Source organism: Lepidochelys olivacea (assembly GCF_965140295.1).
Source record: "Lepidochelys olivacea isolate rLepOli2 genome assembly, chromosome: 7".
NCBI lineage: Eukaryota > Metazoa > Chordata > Testudines > Cheloniidae > Lepidochelys > Lepidochelys olivacea.
Genome location: NC_140417.1, coordinates 24,394,887 through 24,411,008, shown reverse-complemented (window position 1 = coordinate 24,411,008; position 16,122 = coordinate 24,394,887). Strand labels below are relative to the sequence as shown.

Genomic DNA, 16,122 nt, shown 5'->3' with positions numbered 1-16,122 from the left:
CACAGGAAGCAGAGATGGGAAAAGACCCGTTAGGTCATGCAACCTTTCTCCCCAACCAATGCAGGATTGCTGCCCCAATCCAGTGTTCCAAGCCAAAGGAGGTTCCCTCTAAAGACAGAGAGGAGTTCACTCTCCAGAGTGTATGCAGTCCCTGGCCTTTCTACTGGGCCTGCTGTCAAAAAGTTAATCTGATGGCATTTACATTGGTGGCTTATAATGAATACCCCAGTCCATTAGGCTAATGGACTAAAGCCAGGTCCTGTTACCTGGTTTCCTGGCTGTGGATTGGGTTCCCTGTGGATAACCCAGGTTCTGTTACTCCGGGGCACTAACCCCATTTCATCTCCTTGCTAGTCCCTTCATGGGAGCAGTAATGTGTGCCCTTTACTCCTCACACCACAGCCAAAGCAACAGATTGAAATAAGGAAATGGGATGGCTTCAGTCAGTGCCAGCAAAATCTGACTGTGTCAATTTGTTCCCCTGCTGTTCCTGTCTTTCCTTGCAACGCCTCAGTTCTGGCCTGAACTACCCCATTCTGCTCCAGTTGTGGGCCTGCACACTATGCAGCCAATGAAACTCGGTCCACACCTGCGACATCCCTGATACTCTAATTCTGGTCCCAGCAAAGCTCTACTCATGTATCGCAGCCCAGACCTGCAGCCTCCCCCCATTACATTCTTGGGACTCGACCTAGCCCTGCCGATGTCCCTCACTTCTGACCTGCAACCTCCCTTTTATCCAGGCCCACTCTTCTCCAAGCAGAGACCCCTGGTAGCTTCTGGACTGTGGACAAACATCCTTTATGGACTAGGCTGAGGACAGCAAACTCATTTCACTTATAGCTGTGAGCTCTGGGCTCTGGAGGAGTGCTGCAGCAGAGTGAAAGGCCTTTGCAGTGTTTTACTGGCTTTTACAAAGCATTTCCATCTGCTTGGACCTTTTTGCTATGCAATAGACTAACCTGTTAGTGCTTAGTGCCAGGATGTAGGACCCTGTGGTAGCAGGGGCTTTGATGTGGGAAAAGCTTTGGGAATCTCCAGGCCGTAAGTGCCCATCTCACCCGGAGCAGAGAGGATCTCTAGTGGCTTCCAACTAGGGGGTAAGATCAGATTTGCTGGGTCCAACCACCAGCGAAGCCTGGCCAGGTGTGCAGTGGGGTCAGGTGCCTGCAGGGATCAGGTCAACTCCCTGCACTCGTGCTCCAAAGGGAAGTGCTTGCACTGAATGAACTCTGTGGAGTGAGGCACATATGGGGCCCAGTTCACTGTGTCACAGTCCCTGAGACTCTCTGCGTTAGGGGGTTATGACTTGGGTCTGGGCTCATCATAGGAGGAACCCTCTGACCTGTCTCAGCCAGGCACCAGGTCCGTCCCACAAGAGGAAGAAGGGAGGATTTATGAGAGGCCCTCTGCAGTTGAGGGCGAGGGGGCCAGATGCAAGCAGGAGCTGGGAGGCACTGTCTGGAGATTCATCTGTCAGGGCTGCTGGGAGGTGGGTCGTTGGTGAGCAGTACACATCCCACTCCAGGCTGTTCCCCTCTCCTAGCCTATGGGGTTACAACTAGCATTGGCAGCAGTATTGGCAGCCCAGAAGGCAGATGTATTTCAGCTCAGGGGTGGAAGGACTGAAACCCCAAAGGGACCCCCCCTGCAACCTCCGTGATCCCATTGGGCTGGAGAGCCAGAGCTCTGGGAGGTGAGAGGCTCACCCCTGTGGCGATTAGGAAGGGTGAGGGACAGCCTTGTGCAACTGGGGAGCAGCTGCCTGCAGGCTCTGCTGCCCACACTGTCCTGACCTCGCTGTGGCACTGTTCTCTGGGCTGTGCTGGATCTGGGGCAGGAAAGCCTCTCCGGGGACTGAAGGCAGCAGGCAGGGCTGGGAAACATCTCTTCCTTAGGGACGAGGCTTTGGGTGACAGCTGAGCCCTGAGGCCAGGGTGAGGAGCAAAGACCTGCCTTGTGCCTCTGCTGAGATCTGGAGGGAGCTCTCTTAGCTCGGCGGGAATCCTCCTGCAGAGCTCCGCCTGTGCACCTTGCACCCACAGCTGTGCCCAGCTGCCTCAGGCCTAGCAATGGGAAACACTCAGCCTCAAGGTGATGGAGCTGGGCACCACTGCGATGGTGCCTCCTGGACACGTGGCGACCTTTAGGTTTCGCCCTGGTATGTGAATTATGCCCCTCCACTAAGGAGCAAGAACAGACAGAGCTGCAAGTCCATCATATTCCCGCAGGGGGCAGAGTTACAGCCCTAAGGGGCAGGTAAATCCTGCCCACCCAGAGTGCCCTGGCCGTCCTTGGGGCATGTCTGTCCTGGAGCCACAGGCAGCGTGTCTCACACACACGGTCTCTCAGTGCATCAGGGCAGGACTGGCCAGCACTGGGGAGCAGGGAACTGCACCAAGGCTGATGGACCCAATGTTGTGTGACTCACAGTCAGGGAGGATATTTGGCCAGCTCTCATGCTAGGGGGATTCTTTACAGGACCTGGGAAGGGCAAAGTGCCCAAGCCCAGGCCCACCGTGGGGCCTGGTGCTTGGGGAATGGAACTGGGGTGGCAATGGGCTGCTGTCACATGCTCGTGCAGCTATGGGGAAGGGAGACCTGTTCAGCTGGCCTCCAGCCTGGCTGGTTCCTGTCCAGACAACTTGGGGGCAGTGACTTCCGTCCCGTACTGCTGGGAGCCACAGTCTGGATGGGCAATGCTGGGAGCCTGGTTGTGTCCTGAGCCCCTTGTTCCATTCTCTTCCCCAACAGGTGACAACTGCGAGGTGGACAGCCGCTCGGGGCGCTGCCTCCCTGGCGTGTGCAGGAATGGCGGCACCTGCACCAACTCTGCGGATGGCGGCTTCCAATGCCAGTGCCCCTCCGGGGGCTTTGAGAAGCCCTACTGTGAAGTCTCCACGCGCTCCTTCCCCCCCAAGTCCTTCATCATGTTCCGTGGGTTGCGCCAGAGGTTCCACCTCACCCTTTCCCTCTCGTAAGTCCTGCTCTTCCTTCTACGTGAGTGTACTTCCCCTCGAGGGGGTTGGCGTGGGTGCCCAGGGCTCTGCCAAAGCATCTGGGACCCACCTAGCCCAGGACTCTCCCAGCCCAGGGCCCTGCCGAAGCACAGGGCCCCGGGGTGGGGTGGGTGTCAATTTATCCAGAGGCCCCTGTGAAGTGCCTAGGGCCCACCAACTATGGGCTGGGCCCTGGGCCCACCCGTCCAGTGAATTGCTGAAGTGCCCAGAGCCCTCCCCACTGAAATGCCTTGGTCCTGCCCAGCCGCGGGGCCTATGAAATACTTCCATTGCCCTCTGTAAACCCTTCACTCCTGGGATTTGCAGGGAAACACTCTCTCCAGATATTGCACTCAGCACCCCCTCTCACACACACCCCCACTCCTCTTTGGAGCCCTGCTGGTAGAGCTGCATGGGGCCCTGGCAGGCTCTCTCTCACCAGAGGGCCTCTCAGTGCTCTTAATCAAGGAGTTTAACTGGAGTAACAGATGTGCCAGCTGTTGCTGTGATTTCCCATTCTGCTCGAGGGGGCATTTCGCCCTGGAATACCGTCTACTGTTGTCCCCAGCCTGCCCTTCCTCTGGAGGGTGCCCCAGGGAAAAGATGCTGAGCTTACACCTCCTCCTCAGGTGTGTGTTCTGGTGTGAGTATAGAGCTCTTCTAGCAGGGAGTTCATTCACCACTTGGAACCACCGACCAGAATGTGCTTTTGTACTGGTGTCCAGGTCTTCCTGCAAATCACTGACCGCTGCGGAGTAAATGCACATTGCTGTGGGTAAATGCACTCTGGAAAGTATTGTCCCTGGTTCCCGCTGAAAGGGGGTGGAACGGCTGGATCGGTTAATTCCTTGTGACTCTCTAAGGGGCACTGTTCCCTCCGCACTCCCATGCGCCAACACTCAGGATCTGTGCTCTGCTCTCTGTGTCAGGTTCGCCACGCTGGAGCGCAGCGGCCTCTTGCTCTACAATGGGCGCCTGAATGAGAAGCACGACTTCCTGGCCGTGGAAATCGTTGATGGGCAGGTCCAGCTGAAATACTCCACAGGTGCGTGTGCACGAGAGCCTCTCAGCGCGTGTGTGAGCGTGGAAGAGAGGGGGTGTGTGCACAGGGGTCTGGCTCTGAGAGTGGGCGCGCACACCCGTTTGTGTGTTTGTGTGGCATCCATCAGAGGTGTGAGCACAGAGGTGTGTGTGTTTGCGTAGAATTGTGTGTGTGTGTAGGAGCATACACTGGGGATGTGAGTGTGTATGCCTGCATAGGAGTGGGGGTGTGTGTGTGTTATCGCCATTGAAGACAGTGGAGGGGGGTGTATGTGCACCTGTCATTGCCGTTGAAGGCCGTGGGGGGGGTGTGTGCGCACACATAGATGTTTAGAGAGCTAAAGATCACTTACATTCCAATCAGATGAAATCTGAAGGCCCGTGAACGCCCATTTTTGCTGCTGTGCTCTCCGGATAAAGGGCTCAGCTCCATGAGAAGGAAAACGTGCTCTACATTAAAATTGATGCCTAACATAGACAAAATAACATATGGTCCAGAAGCCCTAATTTCTGAGCAGTGGTTTAAAGCCAGCTCAGCACCCTGCATGCCAAGATACCCAACCACATTCCCTTTCATGGGTTTCAGCAGGCGCAGTAAAACACTTCACAAGCAATTCAAGCTCAGCAAAGCCAATCAGCTGCAAATCAGCTAATGTACAATTACCAAAGGAAACGGCTCTCACCTGTGTGGCTGTAATAGTCTCCGGATGGTGACCTCAGCTGCAGGCAGGCCGCTCTCCCAGTGGAAATGCAAGTGCAGCAGCTCTAGTGCTGCTTAGATCTTAGCGGTAGAAAAATGCCAGGGAAGCTTGATGGGGTTAGATGTATGATGGGCTGCGAGTGTCAGTCGTGTGCAGACAGGGGTCTGTACGAACAGGGGATGGGAGGTCAGCTGGGCTGCTAGGCTCCTCTTTTGCCTCTGCTCTGGGTGACTGTGCTTCAGGTCTGTTCAGACATATCTTTTCTACCTGCTTGCATCCTGCGGGGATCTGGGCAGGCATCACCAGCCCCTTCCTGTGGTGTCATTATCTATCCTCTCAGGCCCAGCTCCCTTGATGCTGTTCATCTGCTCACTAGTGCTCTCCTGAAATGGCCGAGTCCTTAGCTCTCTGGCTTAGCTGCCTGAGAGTGCAGAGCAAGCTCATTCCTTCCTCATTTCAGTATCCAGCCAGCCTCTCGCTGTAGCTCACACCACTAGGTAGCAGGGGCTTCCTTCCTCTCTTAAAAATAACAGAGAGCTCATTGTAATGTCACTGCCTCCGAGTGACCTGTCTGTGCATCAGCTCTTTTCGTGAGGGCCGCTTAGTGGGAAGAAGGCCAACAGTGAGAAAGTTTGGAAGAACATTAATGTGAAGGTTGGTTTCTTTGCTCGGGCTCCTGCCGGAGAAACACCAAAGCAAACACATTTGCAATTCAGGTGAATCAAAGAGCAACACTCAACACTGTGACCAGGGAGGCAGTGACCCAGCCTGTTATGTACTGATACATGCAGGGTGACATTTTTGTCTCTGATCCATCTTCTAGGAGGAGACGTTGAAAACATTTAGCCAACAACTGGGGGTTAGTGAACATAACCTCTTTTGTTGACCAATTGGCGAAGGTTCAGGGAAGAGCCATGAGAATGATTAAAGGATTGAAAACCTGCCTTATAGTGATAGACTCAAGGAGATTCATCTATTTCGCTAAACAAAGAGAAGGTTAAGGGGTGACTTGATCACAGTCTAACAGTACCTACGTGGCGAACAGAAATGTGATAACAGTGGGCTCTTTGATCGAGCAGACAAGGTATAACAAACTCTAATGGCTGGAAGCTGAAGCTAGACAAGTTCAGACTAGAAATAAGGCAAAGTTTTTAACAGTGAGGGGAATGAACCACTGGAACAACTTACTAAGGGTTGAGGTGGATTCCCCATCACTGGAAATGTTTAAATCAAGATGGGATGTTTTTCTGGAAGATCTTTTCTAGTTCAACCACAGCTATTGGACATGAAGCAGGAATTAATTCAGGGAAGTCCTGTGGCCTATGGCATGCAGGAGATCAGATTAGATGGGTCCCTTCTGGCCTGAAAATCTATGATTCTCTGTTGTTCCTAGTGGTCCAGGTGGGTGTTTACTCTGGAGTGTGTGTGTATGTGTGTATGTGAAAATGACATGGTGTGTGAGGGGGTGTTAGCCGACGGCCAAGGATGTTTGGTGAGGTGCCAGCTATGCCCGTTTATACCATCCGTGACTTTAACCGCTAGGACGCACTGTCCCTTCACGGCGGGCAGCCCGGGCTAGGCTGACGGATGCCCCAAGGTCCTAACCACCTGTGACTTTAACTGCTAGAGCTCAGAGCTCCTTTGCAGCGGGCAGTCAATACTGACTGACAGGTGCCCCAATGGCAGCACTAAGAGCCTCTCCACACCCGTGACTTTAACTGCTAGAGCTCAGAGCTCCTTCGCAGCGGGCAGCCAGGATTGACTGACAGGTGCCCCAAGAGTTTGCCCCGTGGAGGCGGCACAACTCAACGCTAGGCTCTTAGTACTCTCACCTAATGGCCAGGCTTTAGAGCCAAAACGGCTGAGGTTCTTTAATTGTGTTGGCTGCTTTACAGTAAACCAGAGAAAACAAGTCAGGCTTATGCACAAATGGTTACCAAAATTTATTAAGCTAGATTCTAATCATGTGGTTACAAAATTGCTAGTGCCTACTTATTTAAATGTAGAGATGTTACACACACAAACAAGTTACAAAACTGAAGCCACAATCCCAAAGAAAGAAAACAAAGTATAGAGCTCTATTTCAAAATATGTGTACACTAAAGATAGGAGATCAGGTGTGGGTGCTTCTTACCCTCCTTGCATCTCTCGATTCCAGCGGTGCCAAGCCAGGATCGGTCACTCAATTCGGGACAAGGCGTAGGGACCCTCTTAGCTGCAGAAGCCTTGGGAGGCTGTCACTTATCTGACCAGCAGATAGACAGTGAAAAGCACTCAAAAGTCATGGTGCTGTAGGTCCCCTACTTATACCTCTGTACTCCTTTATTCTCTTTCTCCTTTCTTATGCCAAATTGAGGCTGGTCTGTCGGGGTGACGCCAGCTTTCGCAAGAGTAGTTTACACTTGCAAAGGAGAGAAACAATAAGTGTCGACTACTGGACATTTCTTTTATCAGGGTAAATATTTTCCCAACTAGGATGTTGGTGTGTGTGCATCACGCTATTTAGTTGGGGCTAAGAGCCATGTCTGTCACAGGGCCTCTGCCTGCTGTGAGCTTAATCGTTGTATCTGTTCCCAGAGGCACATTGTAGCAGCACACCTGTGCTTTCACAGCTTCAAAGGCTGTGCTGGAATATATGTTAAGTGCCCTGTTCCTCCTGTGTTTCCAGCAATGCTGGTCTGAGGGGGGGTGGGGCTGGCTGTCTGGCTACAGGGGGGTGTTTGGGTGCATGGGGGACTGTTTGCAGGGAATGAGTGTGGCCCTGTGGATGCATAACTCACAGCCTCGTCACTGCTCTGCTCCCTCCTGCCTGACCGCGTCTGTTTTACAGTCTGTAAAAGTGTCGTGCTTTGCAGGTGAGTCGAGCACCCTGGTGACCCCGTACCTGCCGGGGGGTGTGAGTGATGGGCAATGGCATACAGTGCAGCTCCACTACTACAACAAGGTACGTGCCCCCTCTTGTTTTCTCTCCCTGGGATTATCCTGTTTGTCCCACTGGCTGCAAGTCTGGAATTGGTGAGCTGCAAACACTGACCAGGCTTCCCCAGCAGGCACATTTTGCGGGAGTTGAGCAGTGCTGAGGGGCTGGGGATGTCCAGGCTGGATGTTCGGGACAGGAGGCCCTCAGTTCGTTAGGGAGGTCCCTGCTGTCCTGCCTTCCAAGCCTTGATTCAGCTTTCCAGTTCTGAGATTCTCCTAGCCAGGAGACCTATCTTCTCGCCTTCTTTGTCCTACTGATAGGCTTCGTCGCCGACGGGAGCTGGGTCTAATTTTTCTATCTTTGTGAAAGTAGAAGGAATGCAGGCAAGGGGGCCACCCAGAGAGACCTGCAGATCTGAGGCATGTTTGTGCCATGCACATGGTGTGTCCCCTTGTGCTGAAGGAGCTGGCGCTGAGGGAACCCCCCTACTAACTCCTTGGTTTTTTGGTTTCAGCCCAAGATTGGCTCCCTGGGGGTGGTGCAGGGGCCTTCCAAAGACAAGGTGGCCATCCTGATCGTGGACGAATGCGATGCATCAGTGGCGCTGCAGTTCGGCAGTGAGATTGGCAACTACTCCTGTGCAGCAGAGGGCACGCAGTCCAGCTCCAAGAAGTGAGTGTCCTGAGGGCCTGCTGCTCACGGCGGGGAGTGAGGGACTCAGGAACAGTGATAACCAGACTAAAAGGGAGCTCTGAGCTCCCCAAGTCCTGGCAGGAGCTCCCCAAGTCCTGCTCCCACTCAGTGTATACTCCACTTGACCTGGGAAAGCTGGGCTGCCATGGAGCCAGAAGTCCCCTACAGCCCTGGTTGTCTCTGGTTTGTCCCACATCCTGCATGCCTGGCTGGCAGGACAGTGTCAAAGGTCTGGCATTAATGCATGATGGCATTGCCACAGAGCCTGAGCATGGAGCTTCCACCTCTTTCCCCTGGCTATGGGACCCAGGATGGGGCCTCAATTATTGTTCCCATGCCCAGCGGGTTATAACAGCCTGCTGCTGCACTGAGGGGAACTGACCAGTGTAGTGCTGTGTGGGGCCTGGATCTCTGCACAAATGCCTCTTACAGGCCTCTTCTCACAGGTCCCTCGACCTCACAGGGCCCCTGCTCCTCGGAGGGGTCCCCAATCTGCCTGAGAACTTCCCAGTGGCCCACAGGGACTTTGTGGGGTGCATGAGAGACCTGTACATCGACAACAAACGGATCGACCTGGCTACCTACATTGCAAACAATGGGACCTCTGCAGGTAACAGACGAGTGTGTGGTGCCTCTGCTCTGTACCAAGGCTGGCAGCCCAGGACACAGAATCCTCTCTCCATAGACAGGGCTGCCCAGGCCCTCATAACAACAGCACAGGTAGCACCAGCTTCCCTGCAGGACCCCGACCCTTTCCAGGAAAAAGAGAGAAACTGGCCTCCAGACCCCATGCAGTTGTGCTGATGTTCTTTGCGAAGTAGACGCCTCTGCTCTGCACAAGGACCTGAACAGACAGGAGCTTATTTCGCACCTCATTAGATAGTCCAGACCTGGGCCAGATTCCAGCCAGGATCTTAGTGGTGAAAGACTCCTGATCTCACGAATAGCCCTTGTTCTCACCTCAAATAGTGCTTCGCCATGCTGCACCATTCAGGAGCTTTACATCCGGTAGCACATGTGGGGACTGCAAAGTCAGCCTGTCCCTCGGGGGCCTAGGTGATTCCCTGGCAAAAGTCACTCTAGCTCTGAGCTGCCTTTTCACGCAATAAGGGGCCCTTGTTCCTGGCTAGGCGGGCAGAGTACGGTGACTGTGTACTGACAGGGGCTTAGAGAACTCAGCCACTGTGTCCACCTTTGGTCACTCTGAGGAGCTGCTGAGATTTCTCCCCCATCTCAGTGTTCAGGGTGCTGGGAGGGGAAGGTCAGGGCTGAGCCATTGCAAGTAACAGTCCCCTCTTCTGTCTCTGCCATGTCCCCAGGATGCCACACCAAGCACACCTTCTGCGAGTCCAACCCCTGCAAGAACGGTGGCACCTGCTCAGTGGGCTGGGGAACCTTCTCCTGCGAGTGCCCCGTGGGCTTCGGGGGCAAGGACTGCAGGCATGGTGAGTGAGCCCTGCAGAGAGGCAGGCTGGGGCACACCAGCGACATGTTGGCCTGAAACTGTCCCTGAACATTCTGGTGAGAAGGAGCCGGGGAGGGGGGGGGCTGAAGGCCCTGCATGGACTTGTCCATGCGTCAGTGGGATTCCCTTCCACAGGGGTTCCCCACCGGGGCCCTGCAGTGTGTGGTGTCACCAGCCTTCTATTTCACAGAAGGGAAGTAGCCAGTTGCCCTGGCAACGGGTGCAGTAGGGATTGGAGAAATAAATACATAACTCCACTGAGAGGCTGGCGCCTCCTGGGAACGGCAGTACATGGAGCTTCCTGCCCCGCTTTGGCAAGAGGCACAGCTGGGCTCTGGCCTGCTCAGGCCCTGCAAAGACTGAGCCATCTAGTCTCCCTTGCCAAATGAAGTGTGAGTGAAGGCCCTGGGCAGGAATCAGTGCTCCTCACATTGCTCCAAAGCTCCACCGGCCTCATGCTCCTGCTTTCCCTTCCAGCCATGCACCATGCTCACTATTTCCATGGCAACAGCATCCTTTCCTGGGACTTCAAGAATGAGGTGAAGATCTCCATACCATGGTACGCGGGGCTGGCGTTCCGGACACGCCAGCTGGACGGGGCACTGCTTCAAGCTCATGCCGGCCAGTACACCACCATCCTCTGCCAGGTACTGCCACTGCAGCCTCAAACACAGCATGGACAGCAGGGCCTCCCGTGCTCTCCTCCTGGCTCTGCAAGGAAAGCCTGCTCACTGAATACAGAGGGAGCCTGACACCTGGTAGCTCCATGCATGGGTCCAGAAGCAGCTACTGCAGCTTGGGTTTGTCAGGGTTGCAGCAGTAGGGCTGACACATTATGTGTCACAGCAGATTGCTGGCTGGTGCAGAGCTGGGAAGTCTTTCAGGCGGGCTCCTGGCTGAGCTGGGGACCCATCCCCATGTACAAAGCACATGTGAAGAGTGATGGGGAGGAAGGGGAGTAACCTGAGCTGGCTTGGGCCTTGATCATCACTTCTGTTGCTGGCTCCCCTTCTCCTCAGCTGGACTCTGGCATGCTGTCCTTCACGGTGAGTAGAGGCTCTGGGCATACCATCAAGCTCCTCCTGGACCAGATGCACCTGAGCGATGGGAAGTGGCACGACCTCCAGCTGGAGCTGCGGGATGTTCGCAGTGGGCGCGACGTGCGCTATATCATCACTGTCAGCCTGGACTTTGGGCTCTACCAGGTCTGTAGCCTCACACCCCCAGCCATGGGGATCACTCGGGGGGGCTGGGGAACAGAGTGTGAGGGCTGGTGTCCTGTAATCTCTGACTCCATCTGTCTGTGTAGGTGCTGCTACTATGCTTCTCACTGGCCTCCGGGGTAGCTGGGCATGTACATCTCCATGTACTTGGCTAGATCTCTGCACAGTAGGGTTGTGTGGAGTGGGAAGGGAGTCCGGTGACCTGCAGATTTGGGGTCTGGGAATGGCATGTGAAGATCCTGTTTCTTGGCCTCTTTTGCAGGACACAGTGGTTGTTGGAAATGAGCTGCATGGGCTGAAGATGAAGCATCTTCACATTGGGGGGATCCCAGGGTCTGGCGAGGTGCAGAGTGGTCTGAAGGGCTGCGTACAGGTGAGTGCTCAGCTCCAGCAGCCTCCCACGCTGGGCGGTGTTCAAAGATGGGAAATTTGAGTCCCCAGACCTAGCTGCAGAGGCTACTCCCAGAGCCCATTCCAGATGCACACAGAAATCCAGTCCAGGGCCCTCTGCTCCCAGGGGCTGCACCCAGAGCCCCTGTGGACATGCTTCAGACTTGAGCACTCTGCATGGGGGGCTCTGGAAGAACAGAAGGTGATCACTGGGCAGAGCAGCAGGATGTGAGCAGGAGGGAAGGAGAATTGATGGGAATAGCCTGGCAATGTTTGCTGGGTGACTCTTCAGAGCCCTTGGGGAGCTCGGTTCTAAAGTAGCACCTCTCAGATCTGCAGGAGTCAGCCTCCTGCAGCCATAAGGGTGGAGCCAGGGTCCCTCCCTTAGAGCCGAGCTGGGTCACCCTGGCCAGGCTCCTGTTACTGAAGCCCTGAGCCCCATTCCCGAATGAACCTGGCTTTACCATGTATTTCTGACTTGGTTTTCAGGGGGTGCGCCTAGGTGACACGCCCTCTGGGATGGCATTACCTAAGCCCAACAGAGCTTTGAACATGGAGGCAGGATGCAGCATGCCCAACCCCTGTGACTCCAGCCCTTGCCCTGCCAACGGTATCTGCAGGGATGAGTGGCAGAGCTACTCCTGCGTGTGCCAGCCAGGTAGGGCCCATCCAACAGAGCGGCAGGCAGCTCTGTCTTCCTTTCACTCCCTGTTCCCCTTTTCTGTTCTCTCTCCATTCTGTTTCTCTTCCATTCGTTACTTCTCCCCTTTGCCTGGCTTGTCTCTTCTCTCTCCTTCTGCCACCACTCTTCAGGGCTATTTCTACACACAGCAATGCTCCCTTGGGCCATAGCACTACGAGCAATGGCTCACTCCGTAGCTTGCTCACCTTTGCGAGGCTAAAACCCAGTCCTGGCCAGAGGCTGGAAATCCCTTTAGAAAGCGGCAGGCAGAAGTTTGGTTGGTCTGGCTCAGTAGAGAGCAAAATGCCCTGGGATCCACCTGAATAAACGCCATCTCCCTCTGGCCTCTACCCCAGCACGACTGGATTTTCACAGTGTTTCCTTAGGAAGCCACGGGGGTTCGCTCCCTGTTTTGAAGGTCTGTGTCTGTCCTCTCAGGATACTACGGTGGGGACTGCGTGGATGTGTGCCACCTGAACCCCTGCAAGAATAAGTCAGTGTGTCGACGGAAGCCAGGCTCTCCCCTTGGCTACGTGTGTGAGTGTGGAGGAAACCACTTTGGGCAGTACTGCGAGCACAGGTGAGCCCAAGGGCAGCTCTGCCTCGGCAGGACTTGGCTCTCTTCCCAGCAACAGTCTCCAGGCCCCTCACAGGGATCCTGGTGCTCGGAGGATGTTGGTGTTTAAGTCGGGGTTTGGGATCGGCCACTGCTTGTTACTGCCCTGCTGAGGTCAGACTCCTTCCTTTGTAGCATTACCGATGGCTAGTGGGGAAGCAGCCGTGAAGGAGGGTGGTGACGCTGGGTGAAGAATAGGCTGCTGCAGCAGATGTGCTCTAGCACTAGGCGATTGGTCCTGTTCTGTGTGTTCCCTCCCCGGCTCTCCTGGGAGGTGGCGCTCCCCCTCTGGCCAGTCACAAGAGTGCACTCATTGGTTCAAGTGCAATGACAGGCGGGCTGGCTTTAAAGGAGAGATGGGGACTCCTCTGGGATCTCCCCTCCCTGTGCCCTACTCTGCTTCTCTTCAGAGACCCCATGTGGCTTTTTCTCTCTCTGTGGCTGAGGGAAGTTTGAATCCATCTCTCATTGGCACCCATCAGTGCTGCTCTGAATATTGTCCAAGTGGGGCTGCTCAAATCCAATGCAAGTCCTTCCTTCCAACCCCAGCGGGGAAGCCTGCTGCCTGCCAGGGGCGGGGGCCAAGCCTGGGAGCCAAACTCTGCTCCCAGGAGCTCATGAGCACTCACAAAGTGGCCATGCTCCTGGAAGGGGTGTCAGGGCACGGTGCGTGAGAGAAGGCTGTCGGGTGATTGTGGGTTTCTTTCCTCAGGGTGGATCAGCAATGTCCGAAGGGCTGGTGGGGGAACCCGACCTGTGGGCCCTGTAACTGCGACGTGAACAAGGGCTTTGACCCAGACTGTAATAAAACCAACGGGCTGTGCCACTGTAAGGTGAGGGGGCAGCTGTGCAGACATACCCCTCATCTCGCCCACCCTCGAGCACCTGAGCTGTGGCCCTCTTCCCGTCTGCCTTTGTCAGTGGCCTCCTCCGTCCTGTAGTACTCTAGGCAACCACTATCTCCCCTGTTCTTCGATGGCCCGCACCCCTTGCACACGTCCAACCTGCCAGCACCATTCGTAGTCCGCTGGCCCTGCATGACTCCGTGACTGGCCAGCTGGAACAGAGTGTGAATTCCCGGAGGGCCGTCCTTGCTCTCCCGTGGAAAGCTGTGTTTCAGTCCCCCTGCTGCTGGGGAGCCTCACAAGGAGCGGAGGGGAGAGGGAAGCGGCAGGCAGGTGGGAAGTGGGGCGTACGTGCGCACAGAACTTGGGGGACCTGTCTGTAAGTTGGGAGGAAGCTGGAAGAGTCCCAGCATGTGCTGCTTTGCATAGGATGCTGCCACACCAACCTGGGGCTGGCCCTGATCCCCAAGCTGGGGCTGTGTCAGCCAGCGCAGTGCTAAGAAGCTGACATTTAGGTGCCTATCTCTCTTGCTGTCTGGCTGGTCCCCCTCCCCTTCCCACTGTGTCCTTCCCCGTCTTACCAGGGCCCTCACTCTTCCCCTCGGGCCCTTCCTCTGGCCACCCTGCTGCTCCCCCTCCCATGATTCATCTGTCTCACCCCCTTCCCTGCCCCTCTCCGCCAGGAGTTCCATTACCGTCCCAAAGGGAGTGACACCTGTCTGCCCTGCGACTGCTACCCCATTGGCTCCTCCTCGCGCTCATGTGACCAGGAAATGGGCCAGTGCCTCTGCAGGCCCGGAGTGATAGGTCGACAGTGCAACAGCTGTGACAGCCCTTTTGCAGAGGTGACGCCAAGTGGCTGTGAGGGTGAGTTTGGAGAGACATGTGTGTTCTGCATGGGACAGCAACCTGCGGCCAGAGCAGCATGGCCTGACTCTGAGCTCAGGCACTACACGCTTAGGGACGGTGCCAGCCAAAACTCCCCGGACAGTCTCCTGGGGCACTGCCCCTGATCCCCTCCTGCGGGACACTCTCCTGGGACAGAACCCCGCCCCTCTGCTCCCGCTTAACTCCGGCTCCTTCATTTCCATTTGCAGTGCTCTATGACGGCTGCCCTAAAACCCTGAGAGCTGGTGTCTGGTGGCCTCAGACCAAGTTTGGGCTCCCAGCTGCAGTGCCTTGTCCCAAAGGCTCCTTGGGTAAGTGATCCTCATGAGAAGGCTGCAGAGAGGGACATGTGGCTGGACCCCTAGAGGGAACATCCTGCCACGTCGATCAGCCTCAGAAAAGTGGAACCCCCCCTCAGCCCACAACAAGGTTCTAAATCCCCGATGGCCAGCTCCTGCTGCTAGCGCTGCCCTGGGCAGTCAGGAGGAGCTGCTGTGATTGTCAGGTTTGGAGCCGTGGAGGCCTGTGTCTCAGGGCTTTGAGGTGCGGAGAATTGTTGTCTGAGGGGAAATGGACTGGAAAACAGAGAGCAGGAGGAGCTGTGAGAGCAGAGGAGATCTTCACAGACCCTAGTCCAGACAGAGAGGTGGGGCTGCAACCTCACAATGAGATCCAAGCTCCCCGACCAGAGCTTCTCTGGAGGTCTTCTCAACACAGCCAGGAGTGCAGGGGCACTTCTGTGAGCAGCCTAGATGTACGCCCAGAAACATCACTCATACAAAAAACCCAGGAACATCCCTTCCCTCCAGCCCCACCTATCATGGCATCCACTGCTGACTGAGCAGATGCTGCTGGCACTGCACCCTGGGACGCAGAGGAAGGTTCTGCACCCACAATGCCCTGCTGCTCACTCCTCCTCCTCGAATTCAACCCTAGTGCAGAGAGCCAGAGTCCCAGTCAGTTGTAACTGCCACCGTAGGGCGGAGGAAGAGAGCAGCAGCCCAGGCCATTGAGATGACATTCAGCACCTTGAAGCAAAGATGAGTCCGTGCAGAGTGGGGATCTGATGTGGCCCTGTCAGCCACACTCCGGCCCAGCTCCCGAGCGGGCTTCAAAGGCAGCCCCAGCTAGAGCGCGTTGTAGCGATTCAGCCGTGGCTGACTTTGGAGAGTGCCACATGAGAAAGGAAGGACAGCGACCTCCAGGCCAGTGGGAGATGGGAATCACTGGCTTCTGGGAATCCAGGGCAGTTCAGCCCCTCCCCTCCTCCAGACATTTCCCCAGGGACGTGCGTTCTTCTCCCACTCCGGGTTTCAGCTCCTAACCATGTCGCTTCTCTTCCCCGTTTTCACTCCCTCCTGATCAGGTTTGCGGGGTGCAGGTAAGGACCCGGTGTTGTCCCGTTTCCCTCACTATGTGTTGCAAGGTCCGCTCTGCGTGGCTTTCCATTCCCCTCTCACTGCCTGAGACACCCGCAGACCCCATGCTTCCAGGGCTGCTGACTGTGTTACTAACGCTGCACCTCGCATTGGCTTCCTTATACCCATGTCCGCCCTCGATTGCCTTTCCTATCCCTGAGCAAACTAACTTGCAGAGATTCGACTGCAGCCAGACTCTGCTCCCCCCTCTCTCCCACCCCTTTATGTCTTGCTGCCTTTA

General features: G+C 55.6%; 1 protein-coding gene across 1 annotated transcript in view; it reads left to right on the top strand.

The window, feature by feature from the left end:
* Positions 1-16,122, top strand: part of CELSR3 (cadherin EGF LAG seven-pass G-type receptor 3) — a 67,572-nt gene that overhangs the window by 26,713 nt on the left and 24,737 nt on the right. Inside the window, exons 3-16 of the mRNA XM_084634594.1 lie at positions 2,755-2,977; positions 3,929-4,044; positions 7,597-7,685; positions 8,176-8,333; positions 8,801-8,964; positions 9,674-9,799; positions 10,297-10,466; positions 10,839-11,024; positions 11,305-11,415; positions 11,922-12,090; positions 12,553-12,694; positions 13,443-13,563; positions 14,259-14,442; positions 14,673-14,774. Of these exons, the coding sequence (XP_084490720.1) occupies positions 2,755-2,977; positions 3,929-4,044; positions 7,597-7,685; positions 8,176-8,333; positions 8,801-8,964; positions 9,674-9,799; positions 10,297-10,466; positions 10,839-11,024; positions 11,305-11,415; positions 11,922-12,090; positions 12,553-12,694; positions 13,443-13,563; positions 14,259-14,442; positions 14,673-14,774 (2,061 nt within the window). The remainder of the gene's footprint in view (positions 1-2,754; positions 2,978-3,928; positions 4,045-7,596; positions 7,686-8,175; positions 8,334-8,800; positions 8,965-9,673; positions 9,800-10,296; positions 10,467-10,838; positions 11,025-11,304; positions 11,416-11,921; positions 12,091-12,552; positions 12,695-13,442; positions 13,564-14,258; positions 14,443-14,672; positions 14,775-16,122) is intronic.